The 21,161-nt window shown below is 42.6% G+C and overlaps 2 protein-coding genes across 4 annotated transcripts in view; one reads left to right on the top strand and one right to left on the bottom strand.

Annotated features, from left to right (window-relative positions):
* PLXNC1 (plexin C1) overlaps positions 1–18,203 on the top strand; it is a 143,131-nt gene extending 124,928 nt beyond the window's left edge. The window contains exons 24-31 of the mRNA XM_057741509.1: positions 6,122–6,176; positions 8,581–8,612; positions 8,712–8,819; positions 9,963–10,126; positions 11,855–12,002; positions 15,922–16,062; positions 16,165–16,239; positions 17,391–18,203. Coding sequence (XP_057597492.1) covers positions 6,122–6,176; positions 8,581–8,612; positions 8,712–8,819; positions 9,963–10,126; positions 11,855–12,002; positions 15,922–16,062; positions 16,165–16,239; positions 17,391–17,495 — 828 coding nt within the window. The 3' untranslated portion in view covers positions 17,496–18,203. The remainder of the gene's footprint in view (positions 1–6,121; positions 6,177–8,580; positions 8,613–8,711; positions 8,820–9,962; positions 10,127–11,854; positions 12,003–15,921; positions 16,063–16,164; positions 16,240–17,390) is intronic.
* CEP83 (centrosomal protein 83) overlaps positions 18,196–21,161 on the bottom strand; it is a 107,919-nt gene continuing 104,953 nt past the window's right edge. For all 3 annotated transcript variants that reach the window (XM_057741499.1, XM_057741500.1, XM_057741497.1), the window contains one exon: positions 18,196–21,156. In XM_057741499.1, coding sequence (XP_057597482.1) covers positions 21,052–21,156 — 105 coding nt within the window. In that variant the 3' untranslated portion in view covers positions 18,196–21,051. The remainder of the gene's footprint in view (positions 21,157–21,161) is intronic.

Here is a 21,161-nt window from a genome sequence, read left to right as displayed (position 1 = left end):
GGGTCTTAGTTGCGGCTCACGGGCTCCTTAGCTGTGGCCTGTGAGCTCTTACTTGCACCATGCGTGTGGGATCTAGTTCCCTGACCAGGGATCGAACCCCCCCTGCATTGGGAGTGCGGAGTCCTGACCACTGCACCACCAGGGAAGTCCCATGAATGATTTTAGATTCTCATTTACTAGACACATAGAGTGCTTCCTGTATACTGTATACTGTTCCAGGAGCTTTTACAAAGAGTAACTCCTTTAGTCCTCTTTATAGCCCAGTGAGGTAGACACTGTTGTTATTCCCATTCTGAGGCCCAGGGAGGCTAAGAAACTTGGCCCCACTCCCATAGCTCTCCTCACTGATGCCCCAAGGCTGGAAGCAGATGAAAAAGGAATTGCACAGAGACTGTGGCTCTGCTCAGGGCCAGAGGGATAACCTTGCTCAGAGCCAGGCTGGCAGCCCATGCACCTAGCCTCTGAAGCAGCCTGGCTGGAGAGCTTATGAGAAATTCTGGTAGTTACCTTCTATGATGTCAAGTTCAAAAGGGCAACTTCTCTTCAAATCTTATGGTGAATCTCATGTCTGTGAGTTTATCAAAATGCTTCCTTCCTTCTAATCCTACTTTAACATCCTTTAAGGCCAATATTCCTTGAAGGCAACAGTCGTTACCTTCGTCAGAAGGGAGGCCTCTTTCAGGCATCCAAGAGCTGGTAATTCCCAGCCCAACAAAAGCCTGGGGAGCTTAGGTTCCCAATGGCACGCACACTGGTGGAGGCCGAGCTCCCGCCCCCGGGGACTAGCTCAGGGTTCCGGCAGTCCTCAAAGGAGTTTGCTTCTGGCCCGAGGCCAATTCCAAGCACACAAGAAAGAAGCAGGAGCTGTACTGCCATTTTCACTACTTTCAAGAATCCTTCAGAGCTCCGTCCTGGGTGTCAGGAACATCCTGGGTGATTCGGTGTGTCTGCTGAGAATGTTCTGATGGGCTCCTTCCAAAGACACCGATGAGCCCCGAGCCTCTTTTCCTGAAGGATTCAGCAAGGTTATCCCTCTAGCCCTGGGGAAAAAAGTAGATTCCTTTTTCATCTGCCTCCAGCCTTGGAGTGTCAGTGAGAAGAGCTACGGGGAAGGTGGGAAGAGCAGTATTGATGAGTGGTTGCTGGGACAATGCTAGTTGAATAGGATTCCATTTTCACAAAATACCATTTTAGGAATGTGAGATCCCAGTAAGGGTTTCCACATGATGTTCTGTATTGACTATTGTGTTTTCAGACTTAAGGAAAAAGTATCATGGTATTTCAGACCCTATACATAATTTTCCATAAAATTCTTAGGCTAAAGTTCCAGCTCTCGTCTTGGGCTCAACCATTTGAAATTGCCAACATTCGACCATTTTTTACTTACAAAAATGGCACTTTCACTGGGTAAAGTTTAAGTTCAAGCTTGTATTTCTAGAAAATCTGTTTCTATGGCGTAATCTTCACCTTGTGGCATCAAGATAATCCTTTATCACAAAGAAATCTCGCCTTCACTTGCAGATGATTTAGAGGATGTGTCACTTCTGTTTACTTCAGGAGCAACTTTATTTTTTTATTTATTTTTTAAACACTTTATTATTTTAGTTTTGCTTGAGCTTTTTTTTTTTTTTTAAATTTGTTTATTTATTGGCTGCATTGGGTCTTTGTTGCTGTACACAAGCTTTCTCTAGTTTCTGCAAGCCAGGGCTACTCTTCATTGTGGTGCGCAGGCTCCTCATTACTGTGGCTTCTCTTGTTGCGGAGCATGGGCTCTAGACGCGTGGGCTTCAATAGTTGCGGCACACGGGCTCAATAGTTGTGGCTCACAGGCTCTAGAGCACAGGCTCAATGTTGTGGTGCACGGGCTTAGTTGCTCCGTGGCATGTGGGATCTTCCTGCAGCAGGGTTTGAACCCGTGTCCCCTGCATTGGCAGGAGGATTCTTAACCACTGCGCCACCTAGGAAGTCCTCAGGAGCAACTTTAAATCGGTGACGTGGGTCCATCTCTCCCTGTGTAGTCACAACTCCTAATTCTGATGGTGGAAAAGTCTGCTCTCCTCTCCGCCTCTTTCCAATGCAGGCCAGCCGCCGTCATTTGAGGGGTATGGCCTTGTTGTCATCTTGAATCTTGGAGTACTGTGAGACTGGAAGGAATTTAATTTGCAGTTGCCGTGTGTACCGTTTCTGCTCTGGGCTGGAGAAACATTCCAGCCACAGATCCATCGAGTGACATTCATCTTTTGTTGATTTAATTTGGTTTTCATTCCTAAAGTAGGGGCCCAGAGGATGCTCCCTGCCTCACAGGAGTATGGGAGGATTAATGAGCCACTCTTCGGAAAGCATTTGGAGCTCCTCACATGGAACAAACAGCATCATATTTTTAACACTTTGGATCCTGTGGCACTTTTCAAAAAGGCATTTCTGTCCTTAACTCAGCAGCACTTGACTTTTGTGCAAAACAGAAAATGGAAACCTTTCCCTTCAACGAACATCTGTAAATAAACTAGTTTTCTGTCTTTACAACGGTGTTAAAGTGTCACGTGGGGGAAAAAAAATGTTCCAGCCCTAGAGCAGCTGTGGAAGTTAGAAATACGCTCGCACACATACATGCTGAAACACACACACAACTCACCCGCTAATAAAATGCTTTTACATTTGCTCTCAGGAGATAATTTCAGAGTAAAATTTCCCTGGTACCAGCTGCGCCTGCGCGATCTTAATGTCTGAGCACCGTGCCAGCAGCAAGTCGCTGCCAGCTCTTGAAAAGACATTTGAACTTTTGGCTGCACTCCTCATCGGAAGGCCCATCCTTGGTGTTTGTGATTATAGAGTAAGGGTGCTCGCTTTTGGCAAAACAAAGCGTCTGACAGGAGCGGAGTATTGGCTCAACACGCGACGGGATCCATTTGGGATTCATTCTTTGACAATTACCCAGAATGAATCACCAGCTTCCTTTTATAAAAAGATATTTATTGGCTTAGAAACAGCACATCCAGCTCTTCGTGGGGAGGAATTTTTGTAACTGTCTTCAAACATTCTCATAAACTCGGTGTCTGAGTATTGCTAAGGGGGTGCCTGCACAGAGCGTTTACTTTAATTGCATCAAATATGGAGGAGAATTGAAAAATCAGCCAGAAAACAATGAATGGCTCGAGGGGAGAGGAGAGGATGTTTGGTAATAACGGCAGAGTCCAGGAGCTCAATAAGAGTTTAGAATCAGTGCTCAAGACACTTCGCAGTGGCCAGATCTCCCCCCACCCCCTACCCCACCCCAGCCCCTGCCCAGAGCGCCCTCCCCACAAGACAGCGTGAACGCCAGCAGTTGGAGGCCTGTGGCCCAAACTTAGCAGCTGGCTGGACCCTGTGCTCAGGGGCCCCCTCCAGGGCTGGCTCTGGCTTGTGTTCCTTCCTCTGTGGGGACAAACTGCGAGAGATTAGGCTGTAATCCTTTGGTGTTTGCTGAGCAGGTTTGTACATTCTGATAACCAGTGTGCCGCAGGCTGGAAGAGGAATTCAAAGTTTCTACTTTTTTTTTTCCAAATGGAGGGAGGGTAGGCCCAAATTAATATTAGAATTCAGAACCGCCTTAGCGCTTTCAAGTGCAGGGGAAAATCACTTAGCTGATGCATGTTCAGAAACGACAGGGTTAACCCTTCAGCCACATCCCAGGATGTAGGTGAAGATGTGTGCATCCCTGACCTGCCTCTGCTTGATGGCCCCCTTGTCTTATATTTTTGTGGACCAGCCCCTCAGAACAATTTACTCTTCCTCCCAGGAAGCAAGGCCTGCCCCCTGTCTCTCAGCATCTAGTCCCCCTTTGGCCTGAAGGGCCCTTCTTCCCCTGGTTGGGTGTGGAGAAGGGGTGCACGAAAGGCCATTGGGCCCTGGGTTCCATGGTCCCCAAAAGCCTTAGGTGAGAACTCTAGACCTTATCTCCAAAAGAGGCTATACATCGGCGCTGAAATTGTGTCAGTGTGGTAAAAGCATTTATTTGTCAAAGGCATACATTTAAAATCTGTGGCAATTTTTTAACAGCTGTGTTGAGATATAATTTATATACCATAAAGGTCACCTTTTCAAAATGTACAATTCAATTGTTCTTGGAACATTTGTGGGGTTGTGCAATCATCACCACAGTCTAATTTTACAATATTTTCATCACCACAAATAGAAACCTTGAACTCATTAAGAGTCACTCCTCATTCCTCCAACTCCTGTTTTAGGCAACTAGTCATCTACCTTCTGTTTGTATAAATTTGCCTATTCTGGACAAATTATGCAAATGGGATGGTACAATATGTGATCTTTTGTGACTGGTTTCTTTCACTTCACAATGTTTTTGAGTTCCATTCATGTTGTAGCATGTGTCAGTACTTCTTCCCTTTTATTGTATGGCAGTTTTTTGTATTGTATTCATTCAATAGAATAACAGTAATTTAAAAAGGACGAACTGCTGGTAGCTGCAACAACACAGATAAACATTGTAGACCTTATATTGACCATAAAAAGCCAGACACAAGAGTATGCTGAATGAGTCTACTTCCATGAAGTTCAAGAACAGATAAAACTAAATAATGGTGATGGAAGTCAGGAAAGTGATTACCTCTGGATGAGGATGAGGTGGTTATTGATTGAGAAGCGTAATAGGGGTACTTTTTGGGACCTTGAAATATAATTTTGTATCTTGATGTGGGTGGGTGGTGGTTACACAGGTATGTACTTAAGTGAACATTCTTTTTTTTTTTCTTTTAAATTTATTTTTGCCTGCGTTGGGTCTTCGTTGCTGCGTGGGGGGTTTTCCCTAGTTGTGGCGAGCAGGGGGTACTCTTCTTTGTGGTGCGCAGGCTTTTCATCACGGTGGCTTCTCTTGCTGCGGAGCACAGGCTCTAGGCACGCAGGCTTCAGTAGTTGTGGTGCATGGGCTCAGTAATTGTGGCTCACAGGCTTAGTAGTTGTGGCTCATGGGCTCTAGAGTGCAGGCTTAATGGTTGTGGCTTAGTTGCTCTGTGGCATGTGGAATCTTCCCCGACCAGGGATCAAACTGGTGTCTCCTGCATTGGCAGGTGGATTCTTAACCACTGCGCCACCAGGGAAGCCCCAAGTGAATATTCTTGATCTGTACACTTAATATGAGCACTTTCTTGTAAGTCATGCTTAAATTTTAAAGTTTTTATTTTAAAGTATTTGCAATTTTATGATTTTTATAAGCTTCTTTTAAAAAAATAAGAAATACCTGTGGAAAAAACAAATTGTAAGTATACTGCTGGATGAATTATCAGAAAGTGAGCATATCTTATAACTTCCACTCAGATCAAGAAATAGAGCATTGCAGGCACCACAGAAGCCCCCTCCTGGACTCTCCTCTTCTCCAGACATTTAAATCATAGTTTTGACTGTTTCGGTGGGGCAAAGGTGGGTAGCTCCATGTGAATGGAGCCACACGGTACGCATTCCATTTTGCCAGGCTTCTTTGGTCTCCCCATCGTCACCGTGAGGTTCATCCGTGTGGCATTTGGCAGTAATTTGTTCATTTTCATTGTTTTATCATAGCCTGTTTTATGAATATACCCCAAATTATTTATTCATTCTACTGTTGATGCATATTTGGGTTGTTTCCAATATGGGGCATTTACAAAGTTTACTCTCAGTATGTATACGCGTGTATACCTAGATGTGAAACTGCTCTGTCACCAGTTTATAGGCCAGTTTTTGAAAACTTATTTCAGCATTTCTTAAAATAGTAGGAACCCCCAAAATGAAAGCGGCCCAAATGTCTCCTGCCCTCTAGAGGCTGAGGTGCCTCCCAGCACAGCTGAGTCCTCCCCTGGTCCAGGGCTGACCCATCTCCCATTGGTCCCACAGCATCCTTTCAGCCCGTCTCACTGCATCTCATGGCCTTGTCTGCCTGCTTCACAGGACCGCAGGCTCTTTGAGGGCAGAGACGGTGTCTTGCTCATCATTATAGCCCCAGCCTCCAGTGCCCAGAACACAGGAATTCTTAATAAATATTTGATTGAATAAGTGAGAGAATATAAGATCCATCCAGCCATCTAACTCCTGGTTAAAGTTGAGAAATACATTAAATTTTGAAAACTCATCTATTATTTATCTTTGCTTTCAGATATCAAATGGATCCACTATAAAAGTCTTTAAGAAGATAGCAAATTTTACTTCAGGTAATAGACATCATCTTGTTAACCTTTTGTTCTTACCCCACTTTATAAAGTATTGCTTTTTGCCTCTCTCGGATGTATTGTCACAAAGATGAGATTGAGTTGTTGCCATGTAATTCTCTGAGTGAAGAAAAGCTATTTCGACCTGTTTCTGGTCCTCAGAATGTGAACCCTGCAAAAAGGGGGACAGGAAACTGTAAACAGTGGTTGCCCCAGCTGCCAGGCACTGAGGAAGTTGCTGTCATTATCTGCCCTAAACTCCGGGCAGAATCTTAGCCATTGTAACTCTTTTCCAACTCCTCAGTAGGATGGGGGTAACTGAGGGGATCCCCCTGGCAAATTGAGGGAACCCTGCAGATTATCACAGCCCTGGAAGCTCTGAACAAACAAGATAATTCACTTAGCCCAAATCTCCTGGTGATAGACCAGCTGCAGAGGGAGCTTTGTGGGAAAGTGAATAGGCCAGTCTCTAAACTCTCTTCTACCTCCCTGATACGATAGCCTTGGGGCAGGAAAACACTGTGACAGTGCCTTGAGAAAATCCCTAGGTCCTTCCAGAGAAATTATATCCAAGCCAAGACAGTCAGTCTTCAGCCCCCAGAAATGTCACCAACAGGGCCTGTTCACACACACAGCTGGAGGTGGGGCTTTCTGATTCCTGGATTCAGTGCTGGAAGCAGCCTGGTAGGTCCCAACACCTGGTGAGTGCAAATGAGGAATGCAGGGCTCCCAGTGAAATAGGATAACTTGGTAGGTTGTAGGATACCGCTTGGGACCCTCCCCGCCCCCCACCCCCAACCCCCAATCCATCCTTACATCAGGCTGTAGTCAGAGAAGCCATCTTGCAGAGGACGGCTGTCCTGGCCTAGGGGATTGGTGTCCTGGTGCTGTAATAAGTGGAAGAGGCTGTGTATTTTACGCTTCAATGACTGGTCTTTTGAGAGCTTGTTATCTGGAGATCTTGCATTTGGATCACTTTATGGAACTTCGAGGCAGTCAACAATATGCTTCCTCCCTGTCCAATCCAATGGACACTGGATCACTCTCCTAACCCTCGCCCCTCTTTCATCATCCCCTCTGCGGAAGTCCCAGGGCAGCCCTGGATGAACCCAGCTTCTCACCTTCCTCACCCTACAGCTGGGCAGCCATAGGAAAAGCCCGTGACAGCACAGCTGGAGGCCCTGTAAATTCCCATCTTGGCCGGGACCCTCAACGTAGCCTGCTTCCCCTGTGCTTCTCTAGGCAACTGACTGTGTTCTCCATGACCCCACCTTCTCTCCTTGAAGCTTTGACCCCTATGGCTCCTCTGGCAGCACATGACCTCCCCCAGGACTTCACAGAGAAGAGAGAAATCAGAATCCCCTCAAGAGCCAGCACCCTCCCTCCATGCCTGCATCTGCCTTTCCCTCCCCCTCGCTCCCCTGACATTCCAGGGCTGACCTTCCTCCCGGCAAGGCCTGTCCCTCACCCGGCCTTTGGATCCCACCATGCGTTCCGACCTTCTGAGCATTCCTATACCACCCATAGTCTCTCCTCTCCCCTGCACTGCTTTCCCTTCCCCGCTTCTGTAGTTCTCTACTAGCATTTCAAGCTGTTCTGATCTCTCTTCTTCAAAACAAAAAATCAAGTGCTTTAATCCCGCCCTTCCCTGCATTACCACTCCCTTCACAGCCACGTGTGTTCCCAGACTGTCCTCGCTCTGTGCTGCTCTCCCACTTGCTCTGTAACCGCTGCCTTGCCGCCCTTCTCTCAGATCCTAGAAGGGGTCACCTTCCTTCCCGCCTGAGGGCCTTTGCACCCCTTCCCCTCCCCCACTGGCTTGGCTCACTCTGCACTCATTTATGTTCAGCCCTAACATCCCTTCCTCAGACAACCTCCCAGACCAGGTCGGGCCCTTGTTAGATACGTTCCTAGCATAGAATTCTTCTCCACAGTCCTTATCACAAGGGTATTAATTAAATAAGTAATTGTGTAATGAGTAAGAGTCTCTCACTGGCTAGGATGGGAATGCCTTTAGGCGGGAGCTGGATCTGTTTTACTCATTGCTATTTGCCTAGCAGCCCCGGCACACAGTAGGTACCCCAGCTCTAGCTGTTAAATGAGACCTGAGCCTCTCCTACACCACATTCAAGTGATCAGTCAGCCTCTGTTTTAACACTTCCAGGGACAGGGAACCTGGTTCCCACCCCAGTCCCTGACCCATCCTGTCTTCACACCGTTTTTAAGGTCTTAAGATGCTAAGGGGGGAGAGGGGGGTGGCAGAAATGTAGCTATGAAGAGCTCAAGTAGGAGGGCTCAAGTAACCTCTTCTGTTTCTAGCACACATGGGGCATCTTATGAGAAGAGCAATGAGCCCGTGGTTGTTTTTTTAATGGACTGTTTCTCTCCCTCTTTCCATGGCATTCAGATGTGGAATACTCAGAAGACCACTGCCATTTGGTGAGTTCAGGCTTTCTTGTGCTCCTGCTGAATCGGATGCCTTCTGCAGCACAAACGGTGTCCTTGGGTAACGCTTCTTCTACTCTGTCTTCCCTTCAGATTTTGCCAGACTCGGAAGCATTCCAAGATGTGCAGGGAAAAAGACACCGAGGGAAGCACAAGTTCAAAGTAAAAGAAATGTATCTGACAAAGCTGCTGTCGACCAAGGTACACTTACTGTTCTGGGAGCGCTTTTACGGCCACCTTGGGGGTGTATGATGTGTTTAACTTAATTTCCACTGAAGTGTGAAAATGTTACAAATCCCTCGTGCCTTCTAGCAAAGCAAAATGAAAGTTTAAATTGTAAACACTTCCTACCCTCTTTTTCTTTTTTACAAACTGCAAAGATAAAGCATTGTACAAACTTCCACCATAGCATCTTGAGTCAGAGATTTCATATTGTTGCCAGTCCCTTTACCCACCATTGCGCTCTTGTTATTTTCCAGGTTGACAGCATAATTATTCCTTTTCGTTTACTTATTATTATAAAGGAGCAATAAAGCTCCCTCTTTGAATTGGAAATAAAATGAAGTGGGGGGAGGTCATTTTAAAATTAACAATTCCGTTCCCATATAAAAGTGTCGGATGTGAAAGCCAGTAGAATATCAAATTTTACTGTATCTGGCTGGTGGTGGGATTAACAGAAGTCTGCGGTGCTCCTTACCCCGCCCCCCTGAAATGACTAGCAATAGAAATGCTTTTGTCTACACCTGGCCCTCGTCTTCTGATGGGCATGCTGCTTCAGATTATAGCAGAGCGTCTGCTTAGAGCTTAGTAGATTTGTTTAGTGGGTAGAGGACAGCCAGAGCCTCTTGATTTTCTCATCTGTCCCGCAGAGCTCTGCCTATTTGGTTTTAGTAAAACACTCAAATGCTTTGCAACGTACACAATAAAACCCTATGATGGAAATATATGCAGCAGGAAAAATTCTGGGAACTGAGCAACATCACGTGTTTTTCCAGGCCGAATATAATAAATGCCAAACATCCAGGGCACGTTGGTTTATGTAGACAGTCCTACAACTGACATTTCAACTGTTAGCGATTTCTAAGATAGCCTCCCTGTTGACTAAACAATGTAATCAGCAAGAAGCTTATGAATCAGATCTAAAACCTGAGCATGGATTTTCAGGACATTTATCTTATACTATGAGTATTGGCCTCAGTGGACAATTTTATATACTTTCTCTTCAGCTTGTTTTTCTGTTTCGTACATCGTTATTTCTGAATTTGGGTTTCATTTTTCCTCATATTTTCAAAACCACTACCCTGTTTTTTTAATCTTCTAAGTCTGATGTGCTCTCTCTTTCAGGTGGCAATTCACTCTGTGCTTGAAAAACTTTTTAGAAGCATTTGGAGTTTACCCAACAGCAGAGCCCCGTTTGCTATAAAATACTTTTTTGACTTTTTGGATGCCCAGGCTGAAAGCAAAAAAATCACAGATCCTGATGTTGTACATATCTGGAAAACAAACAGGTGGGAACAAACAGTAGGTGTTTACTGACTGTTTTCAAGAATCTGGGACAGAATCTTAACTAAAAGAAGGGCGTGGATGGTTACAGGACTCATTTATCCCTATCTTAGAATTTTTTGGCTTGGTAAACTATCACATCAAAGCAGTTTCTTACTGTTACTACACAATAAACAAAACCATTCCTGTGCTGAGAATCCTATTCTTTAGGACAGAGTAAACAAACTCTATTCTTTTATTAATCTTTAAACACGTTTAGCTTGACCAGTAAAAGATAAGAAACAATTTCCAAGCTATTTTGTATAGAAACTTCTGCTTTAATTTGATCAAATGCTGTGCGAATTAGTCAAAGGGTTGTATTTTGTTTTTTTTTTTAATACTTTACCTTACACTGAGGTAAGGCATCCAAATTAAAATTGTCCCTCAGTAATGAAACATAGTTCATTACCTCTAACGGAAATACCCTGTGCATGAGCTGAGTGAGACTCAAGAGTTATCGTGTAATAGAGCTTCTCAGTGCAAGCGCAAGGCCTTCTAAGCACTGAGCTTGGCCAGACCACTTTAAATAAGTATGAGAAGCTCCAGGTCTGTGGTAACTCTCTGTCCTGGCTCCCTTCCTCCCTTTGTTCTAGCCTCGCCTTCCTAGGCCCTGCTCTTCCCGCACCAAGCTTAGATGCTGCAGGTTGCGACTGCACTGTGAAGGCAGCAGCACCTGAGCGGGGGCGTTAGTCAGGGTAGCAGAGCTGTTGAGAGGCCCAGCAGCCCGTATGATGAGGATGGAGGTAATCAGCGAGGCCAGAGGACTCGGAGTGACTTCCAAGTTCACAATCAAATATCTGAGTACTGACTGTATACCAAGTATTGTTAGCTATTGGAAAGAAACTAAATAGACAGAAATCCACGTTCTCAGAGTACTTGCATCTTAACAGGTAAATCGTAGTATATTAGAAGGCAATTAATGTAGTGCACAGAGTGGGGAGAAAAGGATAGAGACCGGACAGGGTGGTCAGAGGCTTCATGGAGATGACATCTGAATCAGGTCTTGAAAGAGGGCACAAACCATGAGACTGTCTGGGGCAAGACAGTTTCAGGAAGATGGACAAAAGTGAAGTCCTGAGGCACAAGCCTGCCTGGTGTGCATGAAGAGGAGCGAGGCTGCCAGTGGAGTTCGGGTGAGTAAGGTGAAGAGTAGCAGATGAGGGCCTCGATCGTGCAGGGGTTCTCTCCAGAGAGGGCCGCAGAGCAACAGAGGGTTTTGAACAGAAGAGAGACACGACGTGATCCTGTGCTAAGAGGATTGCTAGTGGTTGTGGGTGAATTAACTGTTGGGGGTGGAGTGGGGGGTAATAATCCAGACGAGAGATGACGGTGGCTTAGGCCCGGGTGCAGCACTTAGAGGGGGTGAGAAGCGGTCAGGTTCTGGAGATCTGATGGGATGGTCTCACTGGTAACCATTATCTAATATAATCTGGAACTCTGCGGAGAAAATTGTTGTCTTGTCAATGGCCACTTTCAGACTTCTCCTCCTCCAGGTCTCCCTTTCAGTAGCTCTGACAGTTTAACCCTTTCTTGTTCTGAGTGATTCCGCCATCTGTTGCTTGGTATATTTGGCAAAGCAGACTTGCATACTTCAACAAGGACAAAAACACCCGTTTACAAACTGTGATAAACAGAGCATCTGCCTCATGTGAATGGCTGTATTTGAAAAGAGATCTCTCTCTCTCTCGGAACAGCCTTCCTCTTCGCTTCTGGGTAAACATCCTGAAGAACCCTCAGTTTGTCTTTGACATTAAGAAGACACCACACATAGATGGCTGCTTGTCAGTGATCGCCCAGGCATTCATGGATGCGTTTTCCCTCACAGAGCAGCAACTTGGGAAGGTAAGGCCCAGCTTTAGGATTTCCTGTACGTATTCATCCGTCTGAAACACAGTCTTCCTTGTAAACATTCAAATAATAAGCCACACCAGCTAAAAAGTCAATGACGGTCACTGAAAATTTACTTTTCTTTAAAATCTCTTTCATTTATTTCTACTTTTAATCTAGTTTAAGTGAAAACCAAAATAGATTATCGTCATCCTAATGAAGACCTCTGCCTGTGAAAACCTTTATTCTTTGCTTCCTAGAAAAATCTTCTACAGATGCTAATAAACTATGAACCCAAAGTATGAAACGAAATTTGCCTAAATTAATTCCATCTGAATATACCTAAAAGCATCTATTTGAATATAACAAATTTCTTATGGGGACAAAAACTCTTGCCTGAGATTTCCAATACCTCTAGTTTGTCAGTTTATAATCAAATATTGTTTTCCTATGGTTTTCTTTGCTGAACAAAAGCTCTAAAAGGCAAAAAAGGATAAAGATACAGAGGAAATGTTGAAAGAGATATTTTGGTCTTGTTCAAGGACTCCAAGATATGTTGAACTGAGCAATATCTGTATCTAATGGGTTGGGAAGTCTTTTCATGCTGGGCAGTCGCTCTTTGGTGGAAGGATGTTCCGAGTGTCTGGAATGCAGTGTGGTGGATGTGCATAGGTGCCTCAGACTCCTAGTCTAAATCCAGACTCGCTGCAAACCAAACCTTTTGACTTTTATTTTCCTAGCATTGCGTAGAATCCTCAGCATTATCTTCAGCTCCTCCTTCCTCCCACCTCTCTTTCCAACTGGTTACTACTCACTTCTGTCCCTTTCTTCTCACTCCTCTCCCCTATTCCTTCATCCCTTCTCCACTGGGATAACTGCCTGCTAACTGGTGTCCTGGCTCCTGCTGTCTGCCTCATCCCCCTTTCGCTGTGTCTCAGGTTATCTTTCTAAAACATAACTCTGATCTTGTCAGGCTCCTGCTTAAACGCTGTAAATACTTCCCATTACCTACCGGATACAATCTTCCCAGTGCCACATGGCCCTTCCTGACTGGGCTTCTTGTCTCTTTTCTGGTCTCCCTGTTTTCTTGCCCAATCCACCTACCTTCTATGCTACAGCGTTTAGTTTCCCCAAACTTACTGTTTTTCACATCCCTTTGCTTATCTCTTTCCTGTTTCATAACTCCTGTCTAGTAAAACCCTACTTATTCATTCATTCAACAAATATCACCCCCTGAAGTGTACCAGAAACTGTAGGCGACACAGATTAGTCTAAATATACCTACTCTGTGACATCCTGATGGATTTCCCATGCGCTTTCTTCCTTTGACCAATAAAGTTCTTCCCAGCATGCAACACACTGAAAGACACATAAGTGGTTATTTATCCATAGTAACAATGGCTGTTTACTGCTTACTATGTTATTGGCATATTTCAATTAGAATATTGTGGTTCAAGAACCACATAAAGTAGTTACCATTACCCTCATTTTATAAATGAGGAATTGATGTTCTGAGAGGTTACAAGTCTTGTTTAAGATCATATGTCTGACTCTACAGTCCTTTTCTTTGCTCTACACCCTGCTACTAATTACTGGTATCTTAGTAAGCACTGTGTAAGTCTCTGTCTTCCTTGACAGACTGTAAGCTTCTTAAGGGCATCTACTGATTGGTTTTTCATTCAATGCCTACCCCAGTGCCTGGCTAAATAAATCTTTATTGAATGATCACATGCTACGAAAACTTGAGAGGTAAAAAAAAAAAAAATCTCAGTAATATCTCAATCTAGACATCCTTCAGAATGATTCATCAAGCCATTGATGGGCCATTCAAGCCACTGATACTGGGACACTGGCCCTATCATTAACTCACCTTTCTTCCCTGAGTAGTGATACAACAAATATTCACATTTCAAAGCAAGAAAAATTTAAGCAAATTTTTTCCCTGCCTGTTTGAGCCTCCTTCCCCCCCCACCCCGCCCCCCCGTAGTGTGCATTGTGCACCTACCTGCATTAACCAGACCTCCCTAATGCCAGAAACACCGGCGTGAACCACAAAGATCAATTTTTCTTCTTCTGGCACTGGCTGTGTAACTCCTTGGAAGATAACATTCCTTTCTCAATCCTGTAAGGGGTCGTGATGACCCACCACTCACCTTGTATGTGCAGACTCCTCTGGTGAACTATATGTATGACACCAATATATTACTTCCCTTAAAGATAGCAATTGGTGCAGAGCAGACTGGTCAGGTGACCTGGGGAGATAGTGGGCTGCATCCAATGGAAGCTCTTAGCTTAGATACTTACTTATGACCTGATTAATGTTACTACCTATATGACTTGTATTCTGCCTATTTTACAAGATCGCTGTTTCTGGCATTACCAAATGTGTGACTGAGCCTCCAATAAAATGATGATGACTAGGTGACTTGAAATGATTGACCAAATATCAGTGATTGTAACTGTAATTCTAGATGTGGGAAGAAGCAACAGGAGGGAACCTGGACCATAACAGACTAGTAAGACAGGTGGTCCAAAGGCTTTTGGCTACTGTTAACAGGGCCTACCTTATTTAGTAATAGCGCAGTGAGTGGCCTATCAACGAAATCTTCATCTGACCTGGGAATGAGCATTCATGGTCATGAAATGCCTCCCCAGCATTGGTCGAAATTAAGTCTGAAAGGGAGGGGATTACAAAGTAAAGAATGATGCCCACCATCCAGTTCTACAAGAATCAAGTCATTAGCCACTGCTTTCACTGACCCGTAATACACCCTGAGAGGAATTCAAGGCAAAGATCAGGATGAGGCATTTTGTGCTCTGGGAAAACTGGCAGAGCTAGCGCTCAGATTTTTTTTTTTTTTTTTTGGCACACGGGCTTAGTTGCTCCGCGGCATGTGGGATCTTCCTGGAGCTGGGATCGAACCTGTGACCTCTGCATTGGCAGGCAGATTCTTAACCACTGCGCCACCTAGGAAGCCCGAGCGCTCAGATATTTTTAAAAGAAAATTGTATGAACTCAAATTTCTTGAATCTTCTCGTACTTAGAAATGCACTAAAGCCATTAACTGAGATATCTGTTCCTCACAAATAGCAGTAAACCCAGATGTGTCTGACTGCACACCCCCTCCCTCAAATCACATATATACAGGCCTCCCCTCTTACCTCTTCCAAACAGTGCTCAGAGCTTCCTGAGACTATCTCCTGGGTCAGAATTCTCAGGTCAGCTCGACTAAATTTTTCCATTTCTTTCTTAGATTGGCTATTAATTTTTCTTTGACAGTAGATTTAATTTTGTCAAAATTTTAACTTTAAAAAATAAGTCTTAAATTTTAAGATCACTATTAAAATTACATAAGAACATTCCAACTGCCAGAGAATTTTTTATCAGACATCAGAGCCACCAATACTCATGACCACGCTCTTTCTGAGGACACTGGAAGATCTTTATAATCTAATAAAATAGAAGGGACAAGCAGAAAAACCTGCCACTGCCAATTACTTACCACTTTCATGGTTATATAAAGGGCTCAATCAGACCTACAATCAAACCTTTTATAAATGCCAAAATTCACTGGTGGGTGAGGATGAGAGCAAATGTTTTAATTCAGGCTTTTTACAACTATTAGTGACGAACTGGTTGAAATAAGTTCCATTGTTACAGTAACTCAAAATCATGCAAAAATAATAATTTCAGTTCTTTTATGAGAGGAAGGCAGAATATATTAGCATTTAATCTGCCTGAAAATAACAGTGACTCACCAGAACTATCTGGATAGCAGTCAGTCATGCAAGTCAACAACATTTATGAAGGCCTACTGCATGAAGAATCCTTGTTATAGGAGATAACAGTGGTGGAGGTTCAGCTATATTGGTACTCTTAGAAATTCCCCATAGTTTTTTAAAAATTCTTTTGGTGGTGGTTGCTTTTTTTCAGGAAGCACCAACTAATAAACTTCTCTATGCCAAGGATATCCCAACCTACAAAGAGGAAGTAAAGTCTTATTACAAAGCAATCAGGGATTTGCCTCCATTGTCATCTTCAGAGATGGAAGAATTCTTAACTCAGGAATCTAAGGTATTGTTAGAAAGTAAAAATAAGATTGTATTTGGATCCTTCTTTCTTTTAAAAAAAAAAAAGTCATTTCAGAATCTCTCAACAAGCCTTTCTTTCTTTAAGAAACATGAAAATGAATTTAATGAAGAAGTGGCCTTGACAGAAATCTACAAATACATCGTAAAATATTTTGATGAGGTAAGATTTTAAATAACATTTTTAAAAATTATGAATCAGTCACCAGAATTTGGTTATAAAGCATTATGTAGGTCTCAGGACAGCTCTGGCATCCCAAATGGCCAGAAAGGGAGGCCAGGAAGCCTGTCTGAGATGGGGGATCCTGGCGGCAAGCCAGACCCTGCAGGTGGCTGCCCCTCCTAGTCTTCTCATGCTGCCCGCCTTTGGACCAGCCATTTACATTTGCGTTAATGGGGCCTATAGCCACAGTGACACAGTTAACTTTGATGAGTAAGTAGTGGTCCTCATAAAAGGGGCCTGCTTATGCTTGATTGTACTCTGCTAAAATGAAAGCTAAGCTTGTTAAATCGCCTAGATTCTGTATTCAGTAGTTAAAGTATGACATATTTCTAACGTAAGCAACTATTTCAATAAACCATTCTCCTTTATGATTAATTCTCCTTAATCTGGATTTTTTTCTTTGGGAATTCACACAGACACAGTCATCAGATGCGCTGTTTCCAAATAAATGTTAATTCCCCCTTCCCTGATTCCCCCCACTCAGTCATGCTGGGACAGGCTATCCATGTCAATGGTGAGAATAGCTCACCAATTCCATTTGCTACTTGAAGATCAAGTGAAGCACTAAGGTAGGGTAGAGGCAATGAGTTCCTTAAACATGATAAGCATCCCTCTTTCCAGGGGTCAGGGGTTAGAAGGGAAGCACTGGGGAGGGGAGGGGAGAGGAGGGACTACACTGCCCAGGAGGGGAGGGGAGGGGAGGGAAGGGAAGTAGACATCTCTGACCAGGATGCCCCTGCCTGCTGCATTTAAGAAGAAATACTTGCCTGCATGTTGGCTGCCCAGGAATGCTTGCTGTGCTTGGAATGGCTGTGACATAATGCATAAAACAGGGCCTTGGAATTCTGGCCCCATATTTGTAAGCAAATAGTTTGGTATTTCTTGCAAGCTTCTATTTTAAACCGAAGTGTTGTTGATCCTGTGATAATGACTTAGCAAAACAACTTGCAAAGTGAGTATGTAAATGATCGAAGAAAATGTTGGCATCTGTTTCATACAGATTTTACCACTCACAGCATCAGGAATGCAAAAAAACAGAATTGTAATGCTAAAACCACAATATCTAAAATAACTGTTCTAATTGTCAACAGATTCTAAATAAACTAGAAAGAGAACGAGGGCTGGAAGAAGCTCAGAAACAACTCTTGCATGTAAAAGTCTTATTTGATGAAAAGAAGAAATGCAAGTGGATGTAAGCACTCTGGGGCCTGGCTTAATCTGGTAAAGTTCTTCAGACGACTTGGGAGCAAAATGGCTGTTTAAGCTACTCTGTGCTGTTAACTTTTTAAGTTTGCACATAGGTTCCACTTTGAGCACTGTCTTTAAGAGACCAAGGCACATGCACAGCTTTTACAAAGCATACCAACCATTGTGCCTGTGTGTGTACTGTGGGAACCCTTCTGTAAATAGAGCTGACGTGGTTGTTGCAAACAGCCTCCTTGTTTACAGAGAATACAGGGCCAGTAAGCAAGGGTCAGTATTTTAACTACAGCCTCCACTTAAGCACAATGATATAAGTGGTTTTGTTTGAAAACTACAGCTGTGTAGCACTTGTGACTACACGGCACCTCTGCAGGCAAGAGACATTGCCAATGATCAAAAAATGTGAAATGAGTCATTTGGAAACAAGGTAGGGGTGTTAGGGCAACCTCGAGGATTTGCGGCATTGAAACTTTCCCCAGTAGTTCTTGGAAAAGCTGACCGCAGAATTTGGTAGTGCGTACAACTTAGCATTCGTGAGTGTGTGTGTGTGTGTTTTTAAACCAAAAACTAACAGTGTTGCAACATTGTTGAAAGGGCTCGTGTTTTTCAGTGGTCACCGACTGTACTTCATCAAACTCACCTCCATTTCACTAAGGAGCTCTAAAGCAAGGAGAGGGTGTAGGCTTCCTTAAATGCGACAGCATTCCACCCAGACACTGTAAAGTATGTACCTTTGCTTCCTTTTGTTTCATATTAAATATATTTGATAGTGGACATGTTGGCTGTGGTTAAAAAAAAAAATCATTAGCTTATTTCTGTCTAAAAACTTTGATCAGAACTATCTGTGGAAGAGTAACTTGCACCCCTAATCCTACATTTCTATACTACTATCTCCTTGCTTTAGATTTCTGGTGAACCCTGTGGTTATAAATACTTGTGTGTGATTTTAAAAAGATACATTTTACATTTCATGAAATTGCTGTTCACATTGGAGTATTATATATGAATATATATTTGAGGCCCATGGCCTGAAAAATATTAGTATACAACTTGGTATCTTAGTCTTACTATGTACTTTTTGAAAGTATTCCTTACAAGAGAAAGTTAAAAAATACCTGTTTTATTCATGCCTTTTTTTAAAAGAATTCCCTATCTAGTTATATTGTAGTCTTTTTATTGCTGATTTTTTATTCCTGAATTTTTGCTGCTCATGACCAATTTTAATACCACTGTGTTTTCCTTCTATTAAACCAGAAGTAAGAGGTGTAATTGGCAACTCTCAAACTTTCCTTGTGGCACCTTTATCCTTGGTACTCCAAATCCCAGATTGAGGAAAGAAATTTTTTCAAGTACCAAATAAAACATTAATCACACATTCCTTAAACTCATTCACCCACACTGTATGGGATACGGGCTCTCAGGATTTAATGTGAATTGGTTTTAAATGAATGCAGTTCTTTCTTTTTGCTCCTCACTACCTGGTAAAGAGTGAGCGGTGACACCTCAACAAACTGATCAGAGAAAACAAGCATTTATTGCCCTGATAGGCACCTTCCCAATCCCGTCGCTTTGGACCCTTATCTGTCCAATGGACACACCTCAAAAATACTACCAAATCAGTTACTTGTAAAGGTGAGAGGTCTGGTCCCCATCTAAGGCTGCTACAGTCTTGATATGAAGGGGTTTACAAGAGGATAGTAGGAGAGTTGAGAGCCAAGGGTAGGAGAGTTGCCCAAAAGACTTCCCCTCTTTAGGGTACAGAAATGCTAAGAAATCTCAAAGGATCAGCTACAGCTTTATCTAAGTATTCAGAGTAAATGCTACATGAGGGTGTCCCTGTCCAGCTCTCTGGCACATGAGTCCTGTGTGGAGACTCACCTTCTTTTCCAGGGACTGTGCTGCTGGGAACTTTGGGCAAGTCACTTACCTCTTTGTGCCTCAATTTCTGTATAATATTTCTAACCTACCTCACTGAGGTGGTGTGAAGATTCACTAACGTATGTAGCATGTTTGTCAATCCTCCAGTGAAAAGCACTATCTAGATCACATTTTGCATCACATTAGCCAAATGCAGTAAATGGCCAAATTAGATGTGTGCTAAAGACAATCAGTCACTGGGTCTATATTAAACAACCAGAGAAACAAATGGCAAACAGTTTCTATTTTCAAGTTTCTTTGCATATTTTTTTGGTGCAAAACCATTTATAAACTTTTTTTTTTCTAACACTAGTGTCTACAGCAGCATTTAAAAATTAATTCTGTTACCTTTTTCTGTATTAGGGATTTAAAGTCTGTTTCTTATTGTATACCTGATTGAAGCAGTTCTTGGACATGAATGTTTTAAATGTCTATATCCAAAAATAAACATTTTGATGTAGATGTGGACTGTTTTTATCTTTTTCCTGCTTCAAATTTTCTGGTTATAAGAGATTTTTAAATTCTAAGTGGCTCCATGGTAATTTTTCAGAAACAAAGTGTCTGTTACATGCTCTGTAAATCAGCAGCTATGTTATATAGTAAGTAAATCTAGTTTCTTTTAAACGATGTTAAGCTGCACAGTTTCACCCCTGGCCTCCACTATCAACTTGGACTTTTGAATGTGAAGACTCCTGGATAATGAACATTCCACTTAGTCTGGCAGACTTGAGCTTTACCTTATTATTGACGTGAAGTTATTCCAGCAGAATGCCTTTAAAAGATGTTACATAAAAAAGCAAATGATGGCATAGTTAGGGACACACAGAAATAAAACATTTATAACAATTTGGTTAGATCCAAAACAGTAGGAGGAAAAGTTAAATACCAATAATATTTCTAAAGGGACCCTACTGGGTTCAAGTTTTACAGTGAATGGCCCTTGTCTTATACAGCCAAAGGATTTAATTATTTTGTACTTTGTTATTTTCTATTAATTCTAACTCAACGAAGCCAAAATTAGATCTTCTACATGGTATGGTTAAAACAAAAACACAAAACTATGTAGTTAGAAAAATATTTATTAAGCTCTTTAATAAATTATGTGCACACAGCTTTTAGAAAAGGTATAGATATCTTTAAGTTTTATTTTTTATGCTAACTTTTAAATTGTCATCTTTTTTCAAGAACTAGCGGTTTATAACTCTTAGATATAGTAAACCAGAAAATGTTTACTGACCCTGTTATTGCCAAGCATCTCAAAAGAAGAGGGAATTCAACATGGGCATATTTTAGGCAAAATGCCAAAAAGAAATTCAACAAAGTAAAATTAATAAAATTTAAAAACTTGATTCCCAATTAGTCCCTTTTATTCATTTATTTTACATTCTCAAAGGGTTGTCAATAACATTCTAAATATATCTCTGAAGCTGTTTCAGTGCTTCACTTATCACTAGTATAACCCTAAAATCCTGACACTCATGCAATACATCATGTACTGGTACCTTTTCTTGAGGCACGTTCAGGTGTTTTGGCAAACAGTAATAAAGTATCTAAATGCCACATACGTTAAAACTTCAAGCTTTATTGAGTCACTGATTTCATCCCTTTTGATCTGCCTTTTCTCCAAGAAAATCATTCCCCAGGAGATCCAAGTTCCTCTAGTTGTTTTCTTTGTGTTGTTTCTAGTTCTTCTAGTCTTTTGCGAAGTAGAGAGAGTTCCCTTTGATGCTGTTCCTCCTTAA

This window comes from Hippopotamus amphibius, chromosome 7 (assembly GCF_030028045.1).
Source record: "Hippopotamus amphibius kiboko isolate mHipAmp2 chromosome 7, mHipAmp2.hap2, whole genome shotgun sequence".
Lineage (NCBI taxonomy): Eukaryota > Metazoa > Chordata > Mammalia > Artiodactyla > Hippopotamidae > Hippopotamus > Hippopotamus amphibius.
This window is presented reverse-complemented; position numbering and strand designations above follow the sequence as displayed.